General features: G+C 50.7%; 1 protein-coding gene across 1 annotated transcript; it reads left to right on the top strand.

The window, feature by feature from the left end:
* The first annotated feature begins 7,612 nt into the window (after positions 1-7,612).
* ssr2 (signal sequence receptor, beta) lies at positions 7,613-21,333 on the top strand. Its single transcript, XM_060820547.1, has 6 exons — positions 7,613-7,807; positions 9,820-9,977; positions 11,214-11,312; positions 13,882-13,990; positions 17,269-17,346; positions 19,929-21,333. Exons 1-6 carry the CDS (start codon positions 7,628-7,630, stop codon positions 20,037-20,039), a joined length of 735 nt encoding a protein of 244 aa, XP_060676530.1. The 5' UTR covers positions 7,613-7,627; the 3' UTR covers positions 20,040-21,333.
* The last annotated feature ends 1,233 nt before the right edge of the window (positions 21,334-22,566 follow it).

Consider the following 22,566-nt stretch of genomic DNA (forward strand, 5'->3'; position numbering starts at 1 on the left):
GGAGGGGCCAGATTGACAGGGGGTGGGGTTAGTGTGGCAGGGGCGGGGCCAGAGTTGAAATACCGCAGGGGCCAGTAGAAATAGGGTGAGGGTGGAGGGCGTTGGGTCATTGTGGCACGGGCTGGGGTTACAGTGGCAGGAGGTGGGGCCAGGAGGGAGGGTGGAGGGCCGGAATGGGTAGGGTGGTGTCGTGGAGACAAAAAAAAAGCTGCAGTTGCTGGAATCCCGAGGTAGACAAACAGGAGGCTGGAAGTACACAGCAAGCCAGGCAGCATCAGGAGGTAGAGAAGTGGACATTTCAGGTATAATCATTTCCACCTAGAAGGATAAGGGCATGAAGTACTTGGGAACACCACTAACTTGCAAGTTTCCCTCCAAGCCACTCACCACCCTGACTTGGAAATATTCCATCACAGTCATTGGGTCAAATTGCTGGAATTGACTCCCTACCAGCGTTGTGGTCAACCCACAGCGAGTGGACTGCAGCAATTCAGGAGGTCTGCTCACCACCGCCTCCTCAAGGACAAATAAGGATGGGCTATCAATGTTGACCAGCCAGCAACAGCCAAGTTCCACAAATGAATAAACAAAAAAAAACCCCTTCTTCAGGACTTGAGGGAGGGTGTAAAGGGAGCTGCACATAAAGCAGGGGGCTGAGGGTGGGGAGAGAGGTAGGGATACAATACGGCCTTGTTGTTTGATGGGAGGAATCGATGAGGAATGGAAAGGAGGGGCTAGAAAGGGATTCAGGGGATGGGAAGGGAGGTTATGTGAAATTGGAGATATTGAGTCCTCTGGGCTGTACGCTGCCCAGGCGGACGATGATGTATTGTTCCTCCAACTTGCGGTCTGATTCACTGTGGCAATGGAGGAGGCCAAAGAAAGTCATGTCGGAAAGAGAGTGGGAAGGGGAATTAAAATGGGCAGTACATTGGATGTGGAGATTGCTGGGGTGATAGGTGATGATAAGGGGGACCCTGTCTTTATTTCATTTGGGGGGGTGATTTAGAGCAGCGGAACGGGGAATGGAGGAGGTGTGCTGGACGGCTGTCTGGATAACAGAGGTGAGGGGAAACACGTTGTTCAAAGTAGGTGAACATTTGACACACGTGGGAGTGGAATGTCTCCTTGTCTGAGCAGGAGAATTGGGAGAATGGGATGGAGTTCTTGCAAGATGCTGGGTGTGAGGAATAGTTCAGGTAGTCATGGGAGCCTGTGGGTTGATAGCAAACGTCCGTTTGGAGACTGTCACCGAAGATGGAAATGGAGAGGTCAAGGAAGGGGAGGGAGGTGGGTCCGAGATGAACCAAGTGAATTTGAGGGCGGGGCTGCAAGGTCTGTCATAGTGAGCGACCAGAGAATGGAGGGGCAGAGCCAAGGTGAGAGGGGGTGGGGTCATTGATGGAGAGGGGCGTGGCCAAAGTGGGAGGGGTTAGAGGGATGGGGAGTGGAGGAGGGGACAGGGGAGGAAAGGGAAGGGAGGGGAAGTGGGGAGGTATGAGGCCATGCACTTGGTAAGAAGAATTGAAGCCTGGAGTATTTTCTAAATGGGGAGAAAATTCAGAAATCTGAAGTGCAAAGAGACTTGGGAGTTCCAGTCCAGGATTCTCTCAAGATAAACTTGCAGGTTGAGTCAGTAGTTAGGAAGGCGAATGCAATGGTGGCACTTATTTTAAAAATGTTTGAATCTAAACGCAGAAATGTACTTCTGAGGCTTTATGTGGGACCACATTTGGAGTATAGTGCGCAGTTTTGGGTTCCATATCTCAGGAAGGGTAGACTGGCTCTAGAACATGTTCACGACAAGTTTAACATATGAGGAACGCTTGAGGACTCTGGGTTTATACTCAATGGAGTTTAGAAGGATGAGGGGGGGGAAATCTAATTGAAACTTACAGAATACTAAATGGCCTGGACAGAGTGGATGTTGGGAAGATGTTTCCAGTGGTAGGAGAGACTAGGACCCAAGGCCACAGCCTTAGAGTAAAGGGAAGACCTTTTAGAATGGAGATAAGGAGGAACTTCTTCAGCCAGAGAGTGAGGAATCTCTGGGATTCGCTGCCACAGAAGGCTGGGGAGGCCTGGTCACTGAGAGTATTGAAGACGGAGATAGATAGGTTCTTGAGTATCAAGGGGATGAAGGGTTACAGGGAGAGAGTGGGAGAATGGGGGTTGAGAAACTTACCAGCCGTGATTGAATGGCGGAGCGGGCTCGATGGGCTGAATGGCCTAATTTCTGCTCCTGTGTCTTGTGAAGGGAGTGGGGGAAGGGGAGGAGTGGGGGGGCAGGGGAAAGTGGAGGCAGGTGGGATGAAGGGTGAATGGGGAGATGTTAGAGGTAAGGGGAGGGAGAAGGTGTGGATAGGGCAGGGGGCCTGGGAGGGGAAGATCCTGCATTGGGGAGGATGATGTCCTCAGCAAACCATCAATCAAGCAGGCACTGAGGCTAAATTTGACAACGCGGATCTTGCTTAGTACAGCATTTATTAACGGTGTTTCAAGGTATTTTAAGCAACCCCTTCAGACCTTTGGAGCAGGCAGGAATTAAAACCTCGGTCTCCTGGCTCAGACATAGGAACACTACCCACTGCACCACAAGAAGCTGCCAGGTTGTGCAGGAATTAATTTCCAACCAAATGTGCTTAGAGGGGTGATTACACACCTCTGGAGCAGGGGAATCCTGAACTCAGGCCTTCTGGATCAGAGGTAGGAACACTACTCACGGTACCACAAGGAGGAGGTTCAGAAGGGATTTTTAATCAACCTGTCTGGTTTAGGGTGAGAGGGGAAAGATCTAAGGGGCAGCTTTTTCACGTGGAGGGTGGTACGAGTTGCCAGAGGAAGTGGTGGAGGCTGGTACAATGACAGCATTTAAAAGGCATCTGGATGGGTATGTGAATGGAAAGGGTTTGGAGGGATATGGGCCGGGTGCTGGCAGGTGGGACTAGATTGGGTTGGGATATCTGGTCGGCATGGACGGGTTGGACCGAAGGGTCTGTTTCCATGCTGTACATCTCTATGACTCTGTTACGTCCACACTTCTGGTGCAGATGTGGCTTGTACCTGGGGTCCTTGGGGTCAGAGGTACAGACATCATTGTCTAGTTGTTCAGCATACTCAATCGATGCTCTCCAGCTCTACAGATTTAAGCTGAATACAATTAACAAATCACCAACAGGACTATTTCTTAATTCTATTCACATTAATGTTTGATAGAATCCCTGCAGTGTAGAAACAGGCCCTTCGGCCCAACAAAGCCACACTGACTCTCCAAAGGGTAACCCACCCAGACCCATTCCCCTGGTTGGTGTGGACTTGTTGGGCCGAAGGGCCTGTTTCCACTCTGTAAGTAATCTAATCTAATCTAATCTACCCTATTACTGTACATTTACCCCTGACTAATGCACCTAATTTACACATCCCTGAACACTGGGCAATTGAGCATGGCCAATTCACCCAACCTAGGCGAAAGTGAGGACTACAGATGCTGGAGATTAGAGTCGAGAGTGTGGTGCTGGAAAAGCCCTTCAGCAGGAATTCACCTCACCTACACTTCGTTGGATTGTGGGAGGAAACTGGAATACTCGGAGGAAACCCACGCAGACATGGGGAGAACGCGCCAACTCCACACAGACAGTCAGCCAAGGCTGGAATCGAACCCGTGTCCCTGGTGCTGTGAGGCAGCAGTGCTAACCACTGAGCCAACCTGAGTCCAAAAGTGTACTAGCTTCTCCTGCTCCTCAGATATTGCCTGACCTGCTGTGTTTTCCCAGCAATACACTCTCGATGTTAGTTTGAGAGGGCCATCTCACCAAAACTTTAAAACCTGGAGACTCTGGAGAGTGATTCAGTGTGGCTTCCTCATAAATAAAGAGTTCAACATAGTCGAGAGGAAGGAGAGTGAGTAGCAATGCTCACCCAGCTCAGTGGACAGATATCCGCACAAGAGAAGCCCTGATATTGTGGATTCTGCTCTCAGGAGACACACACATCAGGGCACTTCATTCTTGCATTTGGGATTGTATCCACTCTAAGCGTCCACCCCAATAAAGAGGTGCAGAAGTAGACCATTCAGCCCATTTGAGTCTGTTCTGTTCCGCCATTCAATGAGATCAGGATATGCACAGTTAATGGTAGGGCCCTGGGAAGTGTTCTTGAACGGAGGGACCAATGAATGAGTGCTCACAGTTCTTTGCAAGCAGCTTTGCAGGTAGACAGGGTTGTGAAGAAAGCATTTGGCACGCTTGCTTTTATTGGTCAGAACATTGAGTATAGGAGATGGGAGGTCATTAACGAATTTTGAGAAGATTTGTAGCTCAGGTTGAGGTTCTAGAGGTAGGTATGCTCTCTGAGCTGGAAGGTTCATTTTTCAGACATTTCGTCACCATACGCGGTAACATCTTCAGTAAGCCTCCGGGCAAAGCATTGCTGATGATTCCTGCTTTCTATTTATATGCTTAGGTTGGTGATGTCATTTCCTGTGGTGTCATGTTGCAGCTATACAGGACATTGTTTAGGACACTATTGGAAGACTGCATTCAATTCTGGTCTCCCTGCTATAGGAAGAATGAAGTTAAACCAGAAAGGGTGCAGAAAATAATTTACAAGGATATCGTTGTGGGATTGGAGGGTCTGATTATAAGGAGAGGCTGAACAGGCTGGGGCTATTTTCCGTGGAGCATTGGAGGCTCAGGGGTGATTTTATAGAGGTTTATAAAATCATGAGAGGCATGGATAGGATGATTTTCCCCAGGGTAGGAGACTCCAAAACTAGAGGGCATAGGTTTAAGGTGAGAGGAGAAAGATTTATAAGGGTCCTAAGGAGTAACTTTTTCACACAAAGGATGGTGCATGTGTGGAATAAGCTGCCAGACGAAGTGATAGAGGCAGGTACAACTAAAACATTTAAAAGACATTTATACAGGTACACGAATCGAAAAGATATGGTCCAAACGCAGGAAAATAGGATTTGTTAAGTTTTGTATACCTGGTCAGCATGGATGTGTTGGACAAAGGGTCTGTTTGTCTGCTGTATGACCCTGTGGCTGAGCTGATCATTTTCAAATACCCTTTCCTACCTTTTTCCCCCAATACTTAATTCCCTTTGAAATTAGAAATTTATCTCAATACTGAATATTCTTAAAGACCCAGCCTCGACAGCTGTCTGTGTTAAAGCATTTCCACAGAGACTATAACCGGGCCAGGAGGGGTCTTTGATTACATTGGCTGCTTCTCAATAGCAGGGGGACGTGCAGTCAATGGGAGGGATGCTAGTTTCTGTGATGGATTGGGCTACGTTCACGACTCTCTCTAATTTCTTGCAGTCCTGGGCAGAGCAGTTGCTGTACTGAGCTGTGATACAGCCAAATAGAACACTTTCTGTGGTGCCTCTATATTATAAAAAATTGATGGACCTCAATCAAATTTCCTTAGCCTCCTGAGGAAGGTGTGCTTTCTTGACTGTAGACGAAAAGTGTGGCACTGAAAAAGCGCAGCAGGTCAGGCAGTATCCCAGGAGCAGGAAAATCGACGTTTAAGCCCTTCATCAAGAGTGTTCCTGAAACATCCATTCTCCTGCTCCTCGGATGCTGCCTTACCCACTGTGCATTTCCAGCATCACACTTCTCAATTTTGAGCTCCAGCATCTGCAGTCCTAACTTTCTCCTTTCTTGACAAGTGTAGATGTGGATGGACTGGTTTGGTGATTTTTTTGGTGATATTTACTGCTGGGAACCTGAAGCTCTCCACACCTTCCACTTCCGCACCCCAGAGAGGGACGTGCCTTCCTCTCAACTTCCTGAAGTCAATGATCAGATCCTACATTTTGCTGACATTGAGGGAGAGATTCTTGTCTCTACCCCTGGCGGCTGAGCTGTCTACCACTTTCCCACACTCCGTCTCGCCCGACGTATGAGATCCGACCCACTACCGTGTGGGTGGTCAGCAAATTTTGTCAATGGAGTTGGACTTGACTTCGGGCCTAGCACAGTCATGAGTGTATAAGGTAAGGGACTGTGAAACGCCAATTAAATCACTGACCTTCTGAAGAAGCGTCACTGGACTGGCAACATTAAAAATCACACAACGCCAGGTTATAGTCCAACAGCTTTAATTGGAAGCACTAGCTTTCAGAGCACTGTTCCTTCATCTCAACCCCTGATGAAGGAGCGACCGCTCCAAAAGCTAATGCTTCCAATTAAAGCTGTTGGACTATAACCTGGTGTTGTGCGATTTTGAACTTTGTACACCCCAGTCCAACACTGGCATTTCCAAGTCATGGACAGATAGCTGTCGAGGCTGGGTCTTTAAGAATATTTAGTATTGAGATACATTTCTAATTTGTAAGGGATTCAAGTTTTGGGGGGGAGCGGGGGGGGGGGGAAGGTAGCAAAGGGGATTTGAAAATGATCAGCTCAGCCACAGGATCATACAGCACACAAACAGACCCTTTGGTCCAACACGTCCATGCTGTCCAGGTATACAAAACTTAACTAATGGACTGGCAACGGTCACCGCTTTCTGCTGCAAGACCTGCTGAGCTTTTCCAGCTGTTTCTCAGTCCTGCCTCTATCAATGAGCTGCAGTAGTGGACGAGCATGAGGATAGAAGAATGCAACAAGCCAGGCAGCTTCAGGAGGTAGAGAAGTCGACGTTTCGGGTGTAACCCTTCTCTACCTCCCGATGCTGCCTGGTTTGCTGTGTTCTTCCAGCCTCTGGCTGGACTACTTTGGATTCTGGAATCTTAAGGTAAGAGGCAGGGATCTTTTTCTGGGCTCCATCCACGAGCTGTCAATCAAAGACTGGGCCCCGCCCACTCCCATGGAGCTGTCAACCAAGGTTCAGTCCCGCCTCTAGCCTGAAACTGCCAATCAAAGCCCTGACATTGCCTGTCAATCAAGGTTCAGCCCCGCCTTTTATCCTGGAGCTGCCAATCAATATTCAGCACCGCCTCCATTCAGGTGCTGCCAATCAAAGCTCCTTCCCCGAGCTGTCAATCAATAGTCGGACCCGCCTCCAACCCGGTGTGTGGCCAATTAAAACCCCTTCCCTGAGCTGTCAATCAATAGTCAGTCCCGGCTTCCATGCCTGTGCTGTCATGACACTGAGCTGTCAAGCAAGGTTCAGTCCCACCTCTAGCCTGAAACTGCCAATCAAAGCCCCGTCCCAGAGCTGTCAATCAAAAACTGGGCCCCGCCCACTCCCATGGAGCTGTTAACCAAGGCTCAGTCCCGCCTCTAGCCTGAAACTGCCAATCAAAGCCCTGACACCGAGCTGTCAATCAAAGTTCAGTCCCGCCTTTTATCCTGGAGCTGCCAATCAATATTCAGCACCCCGTCTATCCAGGTGCTGCCAATCAACGTTCCTTCCCTGAACTGTCAATCAACACTTAGTCCCGTCTCTATCCTGGAGCTGCCAATCCAGGTCCTGTCAATCAACATTGGGCCCCGCCTCTTTCAGTTCGCGGTCTGCGTCACGGCCTCACGACGTGGCGCTGCGGATGTCAATCATGAGGCCAGCTCCCGCCCCTCTTTGTGGCGTCACTCCGCCCTCCTCCTCCACCTATGAGCAGCGGTGTGTGGCGCCTTCCAATTGGCCGTCCCGCGCCGCACCTGACCGGCCACGCCTGATGCATGTCGGGGAATGTAGTCCTTCCTGCTGCGCTCCCATTGCATTCGAGCAACGGAAATACTGGGCACGGCAGAACTACAGCCCCCGAAGGGCACCGCGCGCCGCAGCTGAGCTCGGCCAGGGAAGGGGTGGGCGAGCGCATGCGCGGTCTCAGTCGCCTGACCGTGGTGTTGAAGAGGTAAGAGTGTGGATGATGCTGGTTCCAAATGATTCCCTTATTCCCAATGCCCCCCGACCTGATCTGGCCTTTGTGGGGAGGGGAAGTATTGGATTTCTCTTTTTAAATCAGTTCTCTGGAAAGCCGTGGCGATATATAACGTGGCGTGGAATGGGGGTGAAGGGTCAGGGGTCAAAGGGCCATATCTACCCCTTTAAGGGCTAATATCAACCCCCTCCCAGGGGCAATACCTATAGCATCAATTCTCTGACCCCCCTCAAGTCTCAATGATCTGACCCCTCTCAAACCTCAATGATCTGACCCCCCTCAAACCTCAATGATCTGACCCCCCTCAAACCTCAATGATCTGACCCCCCTCAAACCTCAATGATCTGACCCCCCCAAGTCTCAATGATCTGACCCCCCTCAAACCTCAATTCTCTGACCCCCCTCTCAAGTCTCAATGATCTGACCCCCCTCAAACCTCAATGATCTGACCCCCCAAGTCTCAATGCTCTGACCCCCCAAGTCTCAATGATCTGACCCCCCCCAAGTCTCAATGATCTGACCTCTCTCAAGTCTCAATGATCTGACCCCTCTCAAACCTCAATGATCTGACCCCCCAAGTCTCAATGATCTGACCCCTCTCAAACCTCAATTCTCTGACCCCCCTCTCAAGTCTCAATGATCTGACCCCCCTCAAACCTCAATGATCTGACCCCCCAAGTCTCAATGCTCTGACCCCCCAAGTCTCAATGATCTGACCCCCCCAAGTCTCAATGATCTGACCTCTCTCAAGTCTCAATGATCTGACCCCTCTCAAACCTCAATGATCTGACCCCCCAAGTCTCAATGATCTGACCCCTCTCAAGTCTCAATTCTCTGACCCCCCTCTCAAGTCTCAATGATCTGACCCCCCTCTCAAGTCTCAATGATCTGACCCCTCTCAAGTCTCAATGATCTGACCCCCCCTTCAAGTCTCAATGCTCTGATCCCCCTCAAGTCTCAATGCTCTGATCCCCCTCAAGTCTCAATGCTCTGATCCCCCTCAAGTCTCAATGCTCTGATCCCCCTCTCAAGTCTCAATGATCTGACCCCCAAGTCTCAATGATCTGACCCCCCCTTCAAGTGTCAATGCTCTGACCCCCTTCAAGTCTCAATGCTCTGATCCCCTTCAAGTCTCAATGATCTGACCCCCCCATTCAAGTCTTAATGACCTGACCCCCCCTTCAAGTCTCAATGATCTGACCCCCCCCATTCAAGTCTTAATGACCTGACCCCCCCCCTCACGTGTCAATGTTCTGATCCCCCCCTTAAGTCAAGATAATTCTTGGCTTGGAAAGGGTGGACGCTAGGAAATTGTTTCCGTTAGGTGAGGAGACTAGGACCTGTGGACACAGCCTTAGAATTAGAGGGGGTCAATTCAGTACAGAAATGCGGAGACATTTCTTCAGCCAAAGAGTGGTGGGCCTGTGGAATTCATTGCTGCAGAGTGCAGTGGAGGCCGGGACGCTAAATATCTTCAAGGCAGAGATTGATAAATTCTTGATGTCACGAGGAACTAAGGGCTACGGGGAGAACGCTGGTAAGTGGAGTTGAAATGCCCATCAGCCATGATTGAATGGCGGAGTGGACTTGATGGGCCAAATGGCCTTACTTCCACTCCTATGTCTTATGGTCTTAAGTCTCAATGATCTGACCCCCCCTTCAAGCCTCAATGATCTGACCACCCCCCTCAAGTCTCAATGATCTGCCACCACCGCCCGCAAAGCTCAAAGACCTTTCCCAAGCTTCAGTGATCTGCTGCCCCCACCCCCACCCCAAGATTTCCTTTGCCCCTGAAGGCAGGCAGTGGGGAGAGACAATGCAGTCTGGATGCTAAAACTCCAAACCAGAGGTGACAGGTACATGGGACATTTGTGGGGGTGCTAGAAGGTAAGGTTGGTGTGTGTACCTTACACGTTAGCATCGAGTAGTTTCCTGTTGACTTATGTGTGACTTTTTATTTCTGATTTTCTTTTTAAACGCCACAGATGAGGTTGCTTCTGGTCTGGGTGTGTCTGGGCTTCTTCATAGCTGCCAGTGGCGATGAAGGTGCAAGGCTTTTGGCCTCCAAGTCCCTCCTGAATAAATACGCCGTGGAGGGGCGCGACCTCACTCTGCAATACAACATCTACAATGTTGGCACCAGGTAAAAAAGAGTGGGGACTGAGGGAGCGGGTACTGTGGGAGGGTCAACGCCAAGGGAGCGGGCACTGTCGGAGGGTCAACGCCAAGGGAGCGGGCACTGTCGGAGGGTCAGTGCCGAAGGAGCGAGCACTATCGGAGTTTCAGCACTGAGGGAGCAGTCACCTTGGGAGAGTCAGTGTTGATGGAGCAGACACTTCAGGAGAGTCAGCGCTGAGGGAGTGGACACTGTCAGAGTCAGCATTGAGGGAGCAGGCACTGTTGGAGGGTCAGCACTGAGGTTGCGGGCACTGTTGGAGGGTCAGCGCTGAGGGAGCAGGCACTGTCGGAGGGTCAGCGCTGAGGGAGCAGGCACTGTCGGAGGGTCAGCACTGAGGGAGCAGGCACTGTTGGAGGGTCAGCACTGAGGGAGCAGGCACTGTTGGAGGGTCAGCACTGAGGGAGTGGGCACTGTTGGAGGGTCAGCGCTGAGGGAGCGCGCACTTCAGAAGGTCAGCACTGAGGGAGTGGGCACTTTGGGAGGGTCAGCACTGAGGGAGTGGGCACTGTGGGAGGGTCAGCACTGAGGGAGCAGGCACTGTCGGAGGGGTCAACGCTGAGGGAGTGAGCACTGTTGGAGGGTCAGCGCTGAGGGAGTAGGCACTGTTGGAGGGTCAGCGCTGAGGAAATGGGCACTGTTGGAGGGGTCAGCGCTGAGGTTGCGAGCATGTTAGAGGGGTCAACGCTGAGGGAGTGGGCACTGTTGGAGGGTCAGCGCTGAGGTTGTGGGCACTGAGGGAGGGTCAGCGCTGATGGAGGGGGCACTGTTGGAGGGTCAGCGCTGAGGGAGTGGGCACTGTTGGAAGGTTAGCACTGAGGGAGCGGGTCCTGTAGGAGGGTCAGCGCTGATGGCGTGGGCACAGTTGGAGGGTCAGCGCTGCACTGTCTCCGGGTCTCTGGAATCCTCCCCAATATTTATTGGGGAATTGGTCAGACCCTGATTGTGAGATCTTGCTGTGCATTTATGGTGACCAGATTTCAAACAAACAACATCGCTGTGGTGCCAGTGGGACGTTCAGACGGGCAGTGGGGAAATGTGAGCCTTCGGCTTCCAACTGCTGCTCACTGCCTGGGTCAGGGTCGGGGTGTGTCGAATGACCACGTCACTGAAGGACTTTCTGGAGGTCTGGGGAAGCAGGTTGGCTTTCGTCTTCTGTATTTGTTTTCTGTTATTCTTTCGAACGTATCCGTTCCCCCTCAGCGCTGCGTTAGACGTGGAGCTCAGCGATGACTCTTTCCCGCCGGAGGACTTTGGGATCGTGTCGGGAATGTTGACTGTGAAATGGGACCGGATCGCTCCGTATCCTTTGTTGAAATCAATCCGTAGAGTGCTCCTCTATTTTGAAATCCCTAAGGAAAAGACACCTGCTGTTCACCTTATAAACCTCTACAAGGTCACCCCTCAACCTCCTAACACACACCGATGAAAAATTCCCAGCCTCTCCTTATATTTCACACCTACCATTCCTGGCAACTTCCTAGTAAATCCTTTTTGAACAGTTTAATAATCTCCTTCCTGTAACAGGGCGACCAGAACTGGACACAGTTCTTCAGACGAGGCCTCACCAATGTCCTGTACAACCCCAACATGACGTCACAACTCCTATACTCAAAGGTCTGAGCAATGAAGGCAAGCGTGATAAACGCCTTATTTGTGTGTGATTAAACTTTAAAGAAATATGTTGGAGAAGATTTTTTAGATTAGATTAGATTAGATTAGATTACAGTGTGGAAACAGGCCCTTCGGCCCAACAAGTCCACACTGACCCGCCGAAGCGTAACCCACCCATACCCCTATATTTACCCCTTACCTAACACTACGGGCAATTTAGCATGGCCAATTCACCTGAACCTGCACATCTTTGGACTGTGGGAGGAAACCGGAGCACCCGGAGGAAACCCACGCAGACACGGGGAGAACGTGCAAACTCCACACAGTCGCCTGAGGCGGGAGTTGAACCCGGGTCTCTGACGCTGTGAGGCAGCAGTGCTAACCTCTGGTGTTAGGTAAGGGGTAAATATAGGGGTATGGGTGGGTTACGCTTCGGCGGGTCAGTGTGGACTTGTTGGGCCGAAGGGCCTGTTTCCACACTGTAATCTAATCTAATCTAAAAAATCTTCTCCAACATATTTCTTTAAAGTTTAATCACACACAAATAAGGTGTTTAACACGCTTGCCTTCATTGCTCAGACCTTTGAGTATAGGAGTTGGGGACGCCATGTTGGGGTTGTACAGGACATTGGTGAGGCCTCGTCTGAAGAACTGTGCCGCCCAGGTTGAGGTTTTGGGTGTAAGTTAGCTCGCTGAGTGGAAAGGTTTGAAACCTTTGCGCTCAGCGAGCAAACCTACATCCAATTATGAACCTGAGCTCCTGGGTCTCGCTGTTCTACAACACTACCTAAGGCCTGACATTTAATTATATAAGCACAGCAGGTCAGGCAGCATCCGAAGAACGGGAGAATCGACGTTTCGGGCAAAAGCACTTCTTCGGGAGCTTTTGACCGGAAACATCAATTCTCCTGCTCCTCAGATGCTGCCTGACCTGCTGCGCTTTTCCAGCACACTCTCCACTCTAATCTCCAGCATTTGCAGTTCTCACTTTCGCCTGTTTAAGTCCTGACCTCGTATTTATCCGAATTAATCTCCATCGCCTTAGCCCGTTGACCCAGTTGATCAAGATCCCTTTGTAAGCTTAGATAACCCCCTTTACTGTCGACTGTACTATCAATGACGACGTTTAAAAGACATTTTTGGATGGATACATGAATAAGAAAGGTTTGGAGGGACATGGCTAGGAGCAGGACTGTTTAGATTAGATTAGATTACTTACAGTGTGGAAACAGGCCCTTCGGCCCAACAAGTCCACACCGACCCGCCGAAGCGCAACCCACCCATACCCCTACATTTATCCCTTACCTAACACTACGGGCAATTTAGCATGGCCAATTCACCTGACCCGCACATCTTTTGTGTTGTGGGAGGAAACCGGAGCACCCGGAGGAAACCCACGCAGACACGGGGAGAACGTGCAAACTCCACACAGTCAGTCGCCTGAGTCGGGAATTGAACCCGGGTCTCAGGCGCTGTGAGGCAGCAGTGCTAACCACTGTGCCACCCACATGTTTAGTTTATGGACTGGATGGACCAAAGGCTCTGTTTTCATGCAGTATGACTATAACTGACAGACAAAAATGGAGCCCCTCCCCAGCACCAATCCCTGTGGAACACTGCTGGTCACAGGCCTCCAGTCTGAAAAGTGACCCTCCATCACCGCTCTGTGTCTGGCAAGCCTCCAGTTACACCCCCCTTTCCTTCCTGAACAAGGTTTCACGCCCGAAAAGTCGATTCTCCTGCTCCTTTGATGCTGCGCTTTTCCAGCAACACATTTTTAAGCCCTTTGCTCCCGGACAGACCCATTCAGGACCCCCGCTGGGGGGGGTCTGAGCGGATATTCAGCATCGCCGTCATTTTTCAAACATGATATTAAAGCCAAGAGCCCCCATCTTCGCCCTCCCCACCACCACCCCCCCCCCCACCCCCCCAACCACCCCCCACCGGTCTCGGAGGGGTGGGGTTTGGGTGAATAGGTATCGTGAAGGAAGGGGGAGGTGATCGTGGGTGGAAGGGGGGGTTGGTGGGGGCTGCTAATTGTCACACAAATGACATCAGTTTGAAAAGATCTGGGGGTGGGGGTGGGTGCTGATATGTGAGATCTTGCTGTGCACATATGAGAGCTTAATGGGCCCAGCCCCTTTTGGGATGGTGTGGAAGGAGACATTTGAAGCTATTGGAGCTGTTAATGATGTGTGTATGTGTGTGTCTCTGTCTCTCGTGTATATCTCCTTAACCCACTCCCTACCCCTCGCAGAGCCAGCAACGTCACCCACACGGTGGTGCTCCGCCCCCTCAAAGCCGGTTACTTCAACTTTACCTCTGCGACCATCTCCTACCTCGCCCAGGAAGGTGGGCAAGTGGTGGTGAGTGTCGCAGCCTGTGGCTGCATACGGTCAAGTGGGACCCCGTTCCGTTAGCCAGACCAGTTCTGGACTCCGTGCTGTGCGGGGACAGGCGAGGGTGAGCGATTGGCACTGTGCCCACTGAAGAGGACACATCCAGATTCAGGAGGGCTTTAGGAATGAGTCTAATCAGAAAGGGACCTCTCTTTACTCCCCTGTGATAATTGTGTCCAGGAGTTGAATAATGGGCATGGAGTCATACAGCACAGAAACAGATTCTTTGGTCCAACCCGTCCATGCCAACCAGATATCCTAAATTAATCTAGTCCCATTTAGAGTCATAGAGATGTCCAGCACAGAAACAGACTCTTCAGTCATAGAGTCATAGAGATGTACAACACAGAAACAGACCCTTCAGTCCAACCCGTCCATGCCGACCAGATATCCTGAGGGGCGGCTCAGTGGTTAGCACTGCTGCCTCACAGCGCCAGGGACCCGGGTTCAATTCCCACCTCGGGCAACTGTCAGTGTGGAGTTTGCACATTCTCCCCGTGTCTGCGTGGGTTTCCTCCAGGTGCTCCAGTTTCCTCCCACAATCCAAAGATGTGCAGGTCAGGTCATAGAGATGTACAGAACAGAAACAGACCCTTCGGTCCAACCTGTCCACGTCGACCAGATATCCCAATCCAATCTAGTCCCACCTGCCAGCACCTGGCCCATATCCCTCCAAACCCTTCCTATTCATATACCCATCCAGATGCCTCTTAAATGCTGTAATTGTACCAGCCTCCACCACTTCCTCTGGCAGCTCATTCCATACACGTACCACCCTCTGTGTGAAAAAGTTGCCCCTTAGGTCTCTTTTATATCTTTCCCCTCTCACCCTAAACCTATGTCCTCTAGTTCTGGACTCCCCCACCCCAGGGAAAAGACTTTGCCTATTTACCCTATCCATGCCCCTATAATTCTGTAAACCTCTATAAGGTCACCCCTCAGCCTCTGACGCTCCACGGAAAACAGCCCCAGCCTGTTCAGCCTCTCCCTGTAGCTCAAACCCTCCAACCCCACCAACATCCTTGTAAATCTTTTCTGAACCCTTTCAAGTTTCACAACATCTTTCCGATAGGAAGGAGACCAGAATTGCACGCAATATTCCAACAGTGGCCTCCCCAATGTCCTGTACAGTTGCAACATGACCTCCCAACTCCTGTACTCAATATTCTGACCAATAAAGGAAAGCATACCAAACGCCTTCTTCACTATCCTATCTACCTGCAACTCCACTTTCAAGGAGCTATGAACCTGCACTCCAAGGTTTCTTTGTTCAGCAACACTCCCTAGGACCTTACCATTAAGTGTATGAGTTGAAAAATGTGGTGCTGGAAAAACACAGCAGGCCAGGCAGCATCTGAGGAGCAGGAGAATCGACGTTTCGGGAATAAGCCCTTCTTCAGGAATGAGGCTGGTGTGCCAAGCATGCTGAGATAAAGGGTAGGGGGGAGAGAATTTGGGGGAGGGGCGTTCGGAATGCGATAGGTGGAAGGAGGTGAGGGTGAGAGTGATAGGCTGGAGAGTGGTTGGGGGCGGAGAGGTCGGGAAGAAGATTACAGGTCAAGAGGGCGGCTGAATCCAGGGGTTGGGACTGAGATAAGGTGGGGGGAGGGGAAATGAGGAAGCTGGAGAAATCTGCATTCATCCCGTGTGGTTGGAGGGTTCCTAGGCAGAAGATGAGGCAATCTTCCTCCAGGCGTTGTGTGGTCAGGGTCTGGCGATGGAGGAGGCCAAGGACCTGCATGTCCTTGGCGGAGTGGGAGGGGGAGTTAAAGTGTTCATCCATGGGGTGGTTGGGTTGGTTGGTGCGGGTGTCCCAGAGGTGTTCCCTAAAACGTTCCACAAGTAGGCAGCCTGTCTCCCCAATATAGAGGAGACCACATCGTGTGCAATGGATGCGGTAAATGATGTGTGTGGAGGGGCAGGTGAATTTGTGGCGGATATGGAAGGATCCCTTGGGGCCTTGGAGGGAAGTGAGGGGGGAGGTGTAGGCGCAAGTTTTGCATTTCTTGCGGTTGCAGGGGAAGGTGCTGGGAGTGGAGGTTGGGTTAGTGGGGGGGTGTGGACCTGACGAGGGAGTCACGGAGGGAGTGGTCTCTCCGGAACGCTGATAGGGGAGGGGAGGGAAATATATCCCTTGTGGTGGGGTCCGTTTGGAGGTGGCGGAAATGATGATGGATGATACGATGTATCCAGAGGTTGGTGGGGTGGTAGGTGAGGACCAGTGGGGTTCTGTCTTGGTGGCGATTGGAGGGGCGGGGCTCAAGGCCAGAGGTGCAGGAAATGGAGGAGATACGGTGGAGAGCATCGTCAACCACGTCAGAGGGGAAATTGTGGTCTTTGAAGAAGGCGGCCATTTGGGTTGTTCGGTAGTGGTTGTTAAGTGTATAAGTCCTGCTAAGATTTGCTTTCCCAAAATGCAGCACCTCACATTTATCTGAATTAAACTCCATTTGCCACTTCTCAGCCCATTGACCCATCTGGTCCAGATCCTGTTGTAATCTGAGGTAACCCTCTTCGCTGTCCACTACACCTCCAATTTTGGGGTCATCTGCAAACTTACTAACTGTACCTCTTATGCTCACATCAAAATCATTTATATAAATGACGAAAAGTAGAGGACCCAGCACCGATCCTTGTGGCACTCCACTGGTCACAGGCCTCCAGTCTGAAAAATAACCCTCCCCCACCACCCTCTGTCTTCTACCTTTGAGCCAGTTCTGTATCCAAATGGCTAGTTCTCCCTGTATTCCATGAGATCTAACCTTGCTAACCAGTCTCCCATATACAGCACGGAAACAGACCCTTCGGCCCAACCCGTCCATGCCGACCAGATATCCTCAATTAATCTAGTCCCATTTAGAGTCATAGAGATGTACAGCACAGAAACAGACCCTTCGGCCCAACCCGTCCATGCTAACCAGGTATTCCAAACTAAACCCATCCCATTCGCTTGTGTTTGGCTGATATCCCTCTAAACCCTTCACGTACCAAAACAAATCTCTTTTTTTTTAATTGTTGTAACCGTGGCCCCATCCACCACTTCCTCTGGTCGTTCATTCCACATGGGAACTAGCCTCTACTGGAAAGGGCAGAATGGTCTCTGTTAGTTTCATCCCTCTGCTGGTCAAGCGTGTGTCTGGAAACTCCTACCAGCGAATGCCCCATGTCCACTCGCGGCATGTTCCCAGGGAGAGAGAGAGAGAGAGCCACTGTTGACCAGGCTTTGTGTGTTTTCACTTTCCCAGTTGGGTTACTCGAGTGCACCAGGACAGGGCGGAATCCTGGCTCAGAGAGAATTTGATCGGCGCTTCTCCCCCCATTACGTGAGTATCTGCCTTTCTCGTTAGCCCTCCCCTCCCCCACCTCTTGGATGTGGTCAAATTTTGTTGCACGTGGGGGTGGGTTCTCCCTCTCCCTATACCCCCTCTCTCTCCCTCTCTCCTTACTCCTTCTCCCCCTCCCCTCTTTTATTAACCCCACCACATTCATTCCTCTTTCTCTCTCTCTACTTTTCTCTCTCTCCCTCCCATACAACACCCCCCATCCTCTTTGTCTCTTTTCTCTCTTCCCTCCTCTCTCTGTCCTCTCTCCATCTCTCTCTCCTCTCTCCATCTCTCTCTTTCCATCTCTGTCTCTCCTTTCTGTATGTCTGTCTCTCCCCCCTCTGTATCTCTCTCCTATCTGTCTGTGTGTGTCTCTCTGGCTCTCCTCTGCCTCTCTCCCCTCCGTGTCTCTCTGTCTCCCTTCTGTGTATGTGTCTCTCTCTTTCTCTCAATCACTCACTCTCTCTCTCCCCTCTGTGTGTGTCTCTATCTCCCCTCTGTGTGTGTCTCTCTCTCTCTCTCTCTCTCTCTCTCTCCCCCCCGTGTGTGTGTCTCTCTCTCTCTCTCTCCCCTGTGTGTGTGTGTGTGTGTGTGTGTGTCTCTCTCTTTCTCACTCTCTCCCTTCTATGTGTCTCTCACACTCTCCCCTCTGTGTATGTGTGTCTCTCTCTCCCCTCTATGTGTGTCTCTCTCACCTAGGTGTCTGTCCCTCCCTCTCCCCTTTGTGTCAGTCCCTCTCTCCCTCTCCCATCTCTCTCTCTCCGCTCTGTGTCTCTCTTTCTCTCCCTCTCCCCTCTGTCTCTCTCCGCTCTGACTCTCTCCCGCCATGTGTCCCTTTCTCTCTCCCCTCTCCCCTCTGTGTGTCTCTCTCCCTCTCCCTCTCCCCTCAGTCTCTCTCTGCTCTGTGTCTCTCTCCCCCGTGTCCCTCTCTCTCTCCCCTCTCCCCTCTGTGTCCCTCCCGCTCGAGTCTCTCCCCTCCACCTGTCACTCTCATTCTCTTCTCTCTTTCTCTCTCCCCTCTCTTCTCTTTCCCACATTCACCACACACAGACACACACACACACATTCTCGTCTCTGTCTTCCATGCACACACCCCAGGTCTGAGATGGGAGGTTGTAGATGAGAGGGTCCCACCGCAGCCTGTAATCTCAGCTGCAAACCGAGAGCGTGCCATATTGTCAGGGGTGAGACTGTCCTGCAGATACCCTTTCAAAGCTCTGTCCGGAGGGTATTTGAGGAGATTGGGGGTTTATCAGAGATCAGGGCAGTTTCCCCAGTGTCTGATCTGTGCCTCCTTCTTCAAACTGATTCTGCTGTTTCTGTTCGGGAGGGGAGAAACAACATTCAAAATTCCTGAACTTGGGAGATTTACACTCTGAAAGGTGGGATCTGACTCCAGAGCACTGACTTCATGACCAGATGAAGGGCTTTAGCCCGAAACGTCGATTTCGCTGCTCCTTGGATGCTGCCTGAACTGCTGTGCTCTTCCAGCACCACTAATCCAGAATCCATTCTGATCACAGACCAGTCACCAAAATGGGTTTCGGTCTTGCTATGATTTAATGTTTTTTAAACTAGACAGAAGGTGAGTTCTAAGGAACTTTGAGAATAAAGTAGACAGCACGGTGGCTCAGCAGTTAGCACGGCTGCCTCCCAGCACCAGGACCCTGGGTTTGATTCCAGTCTCGGGCAACTGACTGTGTGGAGTTTGCACATTCTGCCCCCATCCCGTGTCTGCGTGGGTTTCCTTCAAGTGCTCCGGTTTCCTCCCACAATCCAAAAATGTGCAGGTCAGGTGGATTAGCCATGGTAAATTGAACCGTAGTGCCCAGGGATGTGCAGGTTAGGGTGGAGTGGCCATGCTAAATTGTCCCGTAGTGTCCAGGGATGTGCAGGTTAGGGTGGAGTGGCCATGCTAAATTGTCCCGTAGTGTCCAGGGATTTTTTAGATTAGACTTACAGTGTGGAAACAGGCCCTTCGGCCCAACAAGTCCACACCGACCCGCCGAAGCGCAACCCACCCATACCCCTACATTTACCCCCTACCTAACACTATGGGCAATTTAGCTTAGCCAATTCACCTGACCCGCACATCTTTGGACTGTGGGAGGAAACCGGAGCACCCGGAGGAAACCCACGCAGACACGGGGAGAACGTGCAAACTCCACACAGTCAGTCGCCTGAGTCGGGAATTGAACCCGGGTCTACAGGCGCTGTGAGGCAGCAGTGCTAACCACTGTGCCACCGTGCCGCCCATGTGCAGGTTAGGGTGGAGTGGCCATGCTAAATTGTCCCGTAGTGCCCAGGGATATGCAGGTTAGGGTGGATTAGCCATGCTAAATTTTACCGTAGTGTCCAGGGATGTGTGGGCTAGGTGGGTTAGGCATTAGGAAATGCTGAGTGAAAGGGATAGTATAAGGGAGGGATGTGTTTCAAAGGGTTAGTGCAGACCCGATGGGTCGAATGGCCTGCTTTCACAATGTAGGGATTCCCCGACTTTCAGGCAGGGGCACAGTCAACACACAGAAGTGTTTTATTCCTGGATTCCGCCACTGAAGTGTCCCCTTCTGTTGTTCCGGCAGTTGGACTGGGCAGCCTTTGGGGTCATGACCCTGCCTTCCATCGGCATCCCCCTGTTGCTGTGGTACTCGAGCAAGCGGAAATACGACACGGCCAAAGCGAAAAAGAACTGAGCTTCAGGCACGGCAATCAGGAAAGCGTCATCTCTCTCTCCCCTCCTCCTCGCTCACTGGGACCACGATGATTTCCATCCACTGCCAACCACCTGGCTTTGTGTGTGTGTGGGGGTGGGGGGGGGTGTTAATTAATTTATGTTACAGATTGTAATTTAAATTGGTGTCCCCGCCTGATCAGCCCGGTCCTCTGAGCCTTGGCCCTTCCATAATCTGCTTGTACTCGATCCTAAAGTGATTGCTCCCCCCCCTTTGTACCTTCTGTCGGATTCATAGACCTCAACAGGGAATTATCAGTGTCAACGTATCACGCTGCAGTTCTGGCCTCCCACCACTGGCGGGGCTGTGGCGCCTTAGGCAGGTGTCTCCCAGCTTTGTATCCCCATCTCAACCTCCCACGGCTTCCTCTGATTGGCTGTATATCTACGACGGATTGCAACTCATTTCTTTTCACTCTTAGCTCTGCCATCCAGCTGTTGCTACAATCTTAACTACGTCTCGTGTTTTTCCTTTCGATTTCAAATCTGAAGGGGTCCTTTTCTTTTGAAAAAAAAACGAGGATTATAAATGTTGCTGGAATAGTAAAGATCCTCATCATCAGGACCAGCGCCACAATGCCAAATCTCAGGGCACCAACAGTTTATATTGCAATTCTGTCCTGTCCTGCAAGAGAGAATTAGCGCCATGTAAATTGTTGTCCCCTTTGAAATTTGGCATTCTTGTAGCTCATTAGGACAGACGTGCAAGAATCCACAAATTTGGACAGCGTTAATTCTCCCTTTTGAAATTTGGTATTCTTGCAGCTCATCAGGACAGAATTGCAAGAATGCCAAAATCTCAAAAGGGGTCAGTTTATACGGCGCTAATTCTCTCGCAGCCTTCTCAATTTCATCAGGACAGAATTGCAAGAATAACACGTTACAAAGGGAGCAACAGGAGGCTCACTGTCTTTCAATCAATATAAATTGTTGTTCCCTTTGAGTTTGGCATTCTTGCGTCTGTCCTGATGAGTGCAAGATGAAAAGATTGACAAGCGCATCACGTTATGTTGCACCCCCTAGTTATATTCCACTAAATGACCATTTGTAAAAAATAAGAGAGATTTCCTGAACAATTAGGGGGGTTGAAGAGCAACAGATCACTTGGTCTTATCTATTGCTAGAAGCCGATAGGTAATTTCTCGGTTGTTAAATCATTGTGCCCCTCCACCGCCCTATCAGTGCGACAGGTTTGTACGGACTTTTACACGTGGAGAGAAGGGTTTATTTTTAATAAACAAAACCTGAAACTGAAACGGCCTTTCGAAAATCATTTCCCAAAAGCTGGAAGTCTGCCCTGACTGTTGGAAACACAGCAGCCTCTGGAGACCAGGAAAGGTGTTGACCAGCTTTCGTCAGAAAAGGTTTGAGGTGATCAAAGGTCGTGACCTTGAGTGTGGGTTCGCTAAATGGAAAGGGGGAAACAAATGCAGGGAGGTTATACTGAAAACGTCCGAATCTTTAGCAGAGTAGGCAGTTCCATGATGCCGATGCACCAGGCGGAAGAGATTTACCAGGATGTTGCCAGGTGGAAATGCAGCCATGATGGAGTTAAAAATCACACCACACCGGGTTATAGTCCAACAGGTTTAATTGGAAGCGCACTAACTTTGGGAGCGACGTTCCTTCATCAGGTGATTGTGGAGGGCTCGATCGTAACACAGAATTTATAGCAAAAATTTACAGTGTGATGTAACTGAAATTATACATTGAAAAATACCTTGATTGTTTGTTAAGTCTCTCATCTGTTAGAATGACCATGTCAGTTTCGCTACTTTAATATGTAAATCGCCAAACTTTGTTTTAAAGGTTACATTCTCAGGTTAACTCGAACAATTGGTGTCAGCCCAGATGAGATGGTGAAAGTGTTAGTCCCCTGTGTTCCCTGTCTGTGCCATAATGTTTAGACTGATTTTAATCTAAAAAAAATGAATTAACAGAGTCATACATGAATGCATGCAGGTTTTGAGCAAAGTACAATGTAACTCTGCAAGTACAAATCACCCCACAAACGTATATGTGTATGTGGGGAGGTGGGTTTGTGTGTGTCTGGGGTAGAGGGTTGTGAGTGTCTGAGAGAGTGTGTGTGTGTGTAAAGGGTCTAAGTCTGTGAGAGGATGCATGTGGGAGGGTGTGTGTGTGTAGGAGTGTCTGTAGGTGTGTGTAGTGCAATGGTGGTCACCTGTAATGTGACATGAACCCAAGGTCCCAGTTGAGGCCCTCCCTATGGGGACCGAACTTAGCTATCAGCCTCTGCTCAGCCACTATTCGCTGCTGCCTGTCCCGAAGTCTGCCTTGGAGGATGGTCACCCGAAGGCCCGAGGTCAAATGTCCTGGACCACTGAAGTGTTCCCCAACTGGGAGGGAACCCTCCTGTCTGTTGATTGTTGTGCGGTGCCCATTCGTCCATTGTCGTAGCCTTTGCGCGGTTTCCCCAATGTACCATGCCTCTGGGCACCCTTGCCTGCAACGTATAAGATAGACAACGT

This window comes from Hemiscyllium ocellatum, chromosome 50 (genome assembly GCF_020745735.1).
Source record: "Hemiscyllium ocellatum isolate sHemOce1 chromosome 50, sHemOce1.pat.X.cur, whole genome shotgun sequence".
Classification (NCBI taxonomy): domain Eukaryota; kingdom Metazoa; phylum Chordata; class Chondrichthyes; order Orectolobiformes; family Hemiscylliidae; genus Hemiscyllium; species Hemiscyllium ocellatum.

Excerpts from the sequence above, each read along its gene's own strand:
- ssr2 (XM_060820547.1), top strand. The coding sequence starts at position 7,628 with ATGCATGTCGGGGAATGTAGTCCTTCCTGCTGCGCTCCCATTGCATTC. Across the intron at positions 7,808-9,819 it reads CTGACCGTGGTGTTGAAGAG|ATGAGGTTGCTTCTGGTCTG; the intron begins GTAAGAGTGTGG and ends TAAACGCCACAG. Across the intron at positions 9,978-11,213 it reads ATCTACAATGTTGGCACCAG|CGCTGCGTTAGACGTGGAGC; the intron begins GTAAAAAAGAGT and ends GTTCCCCCTCAG.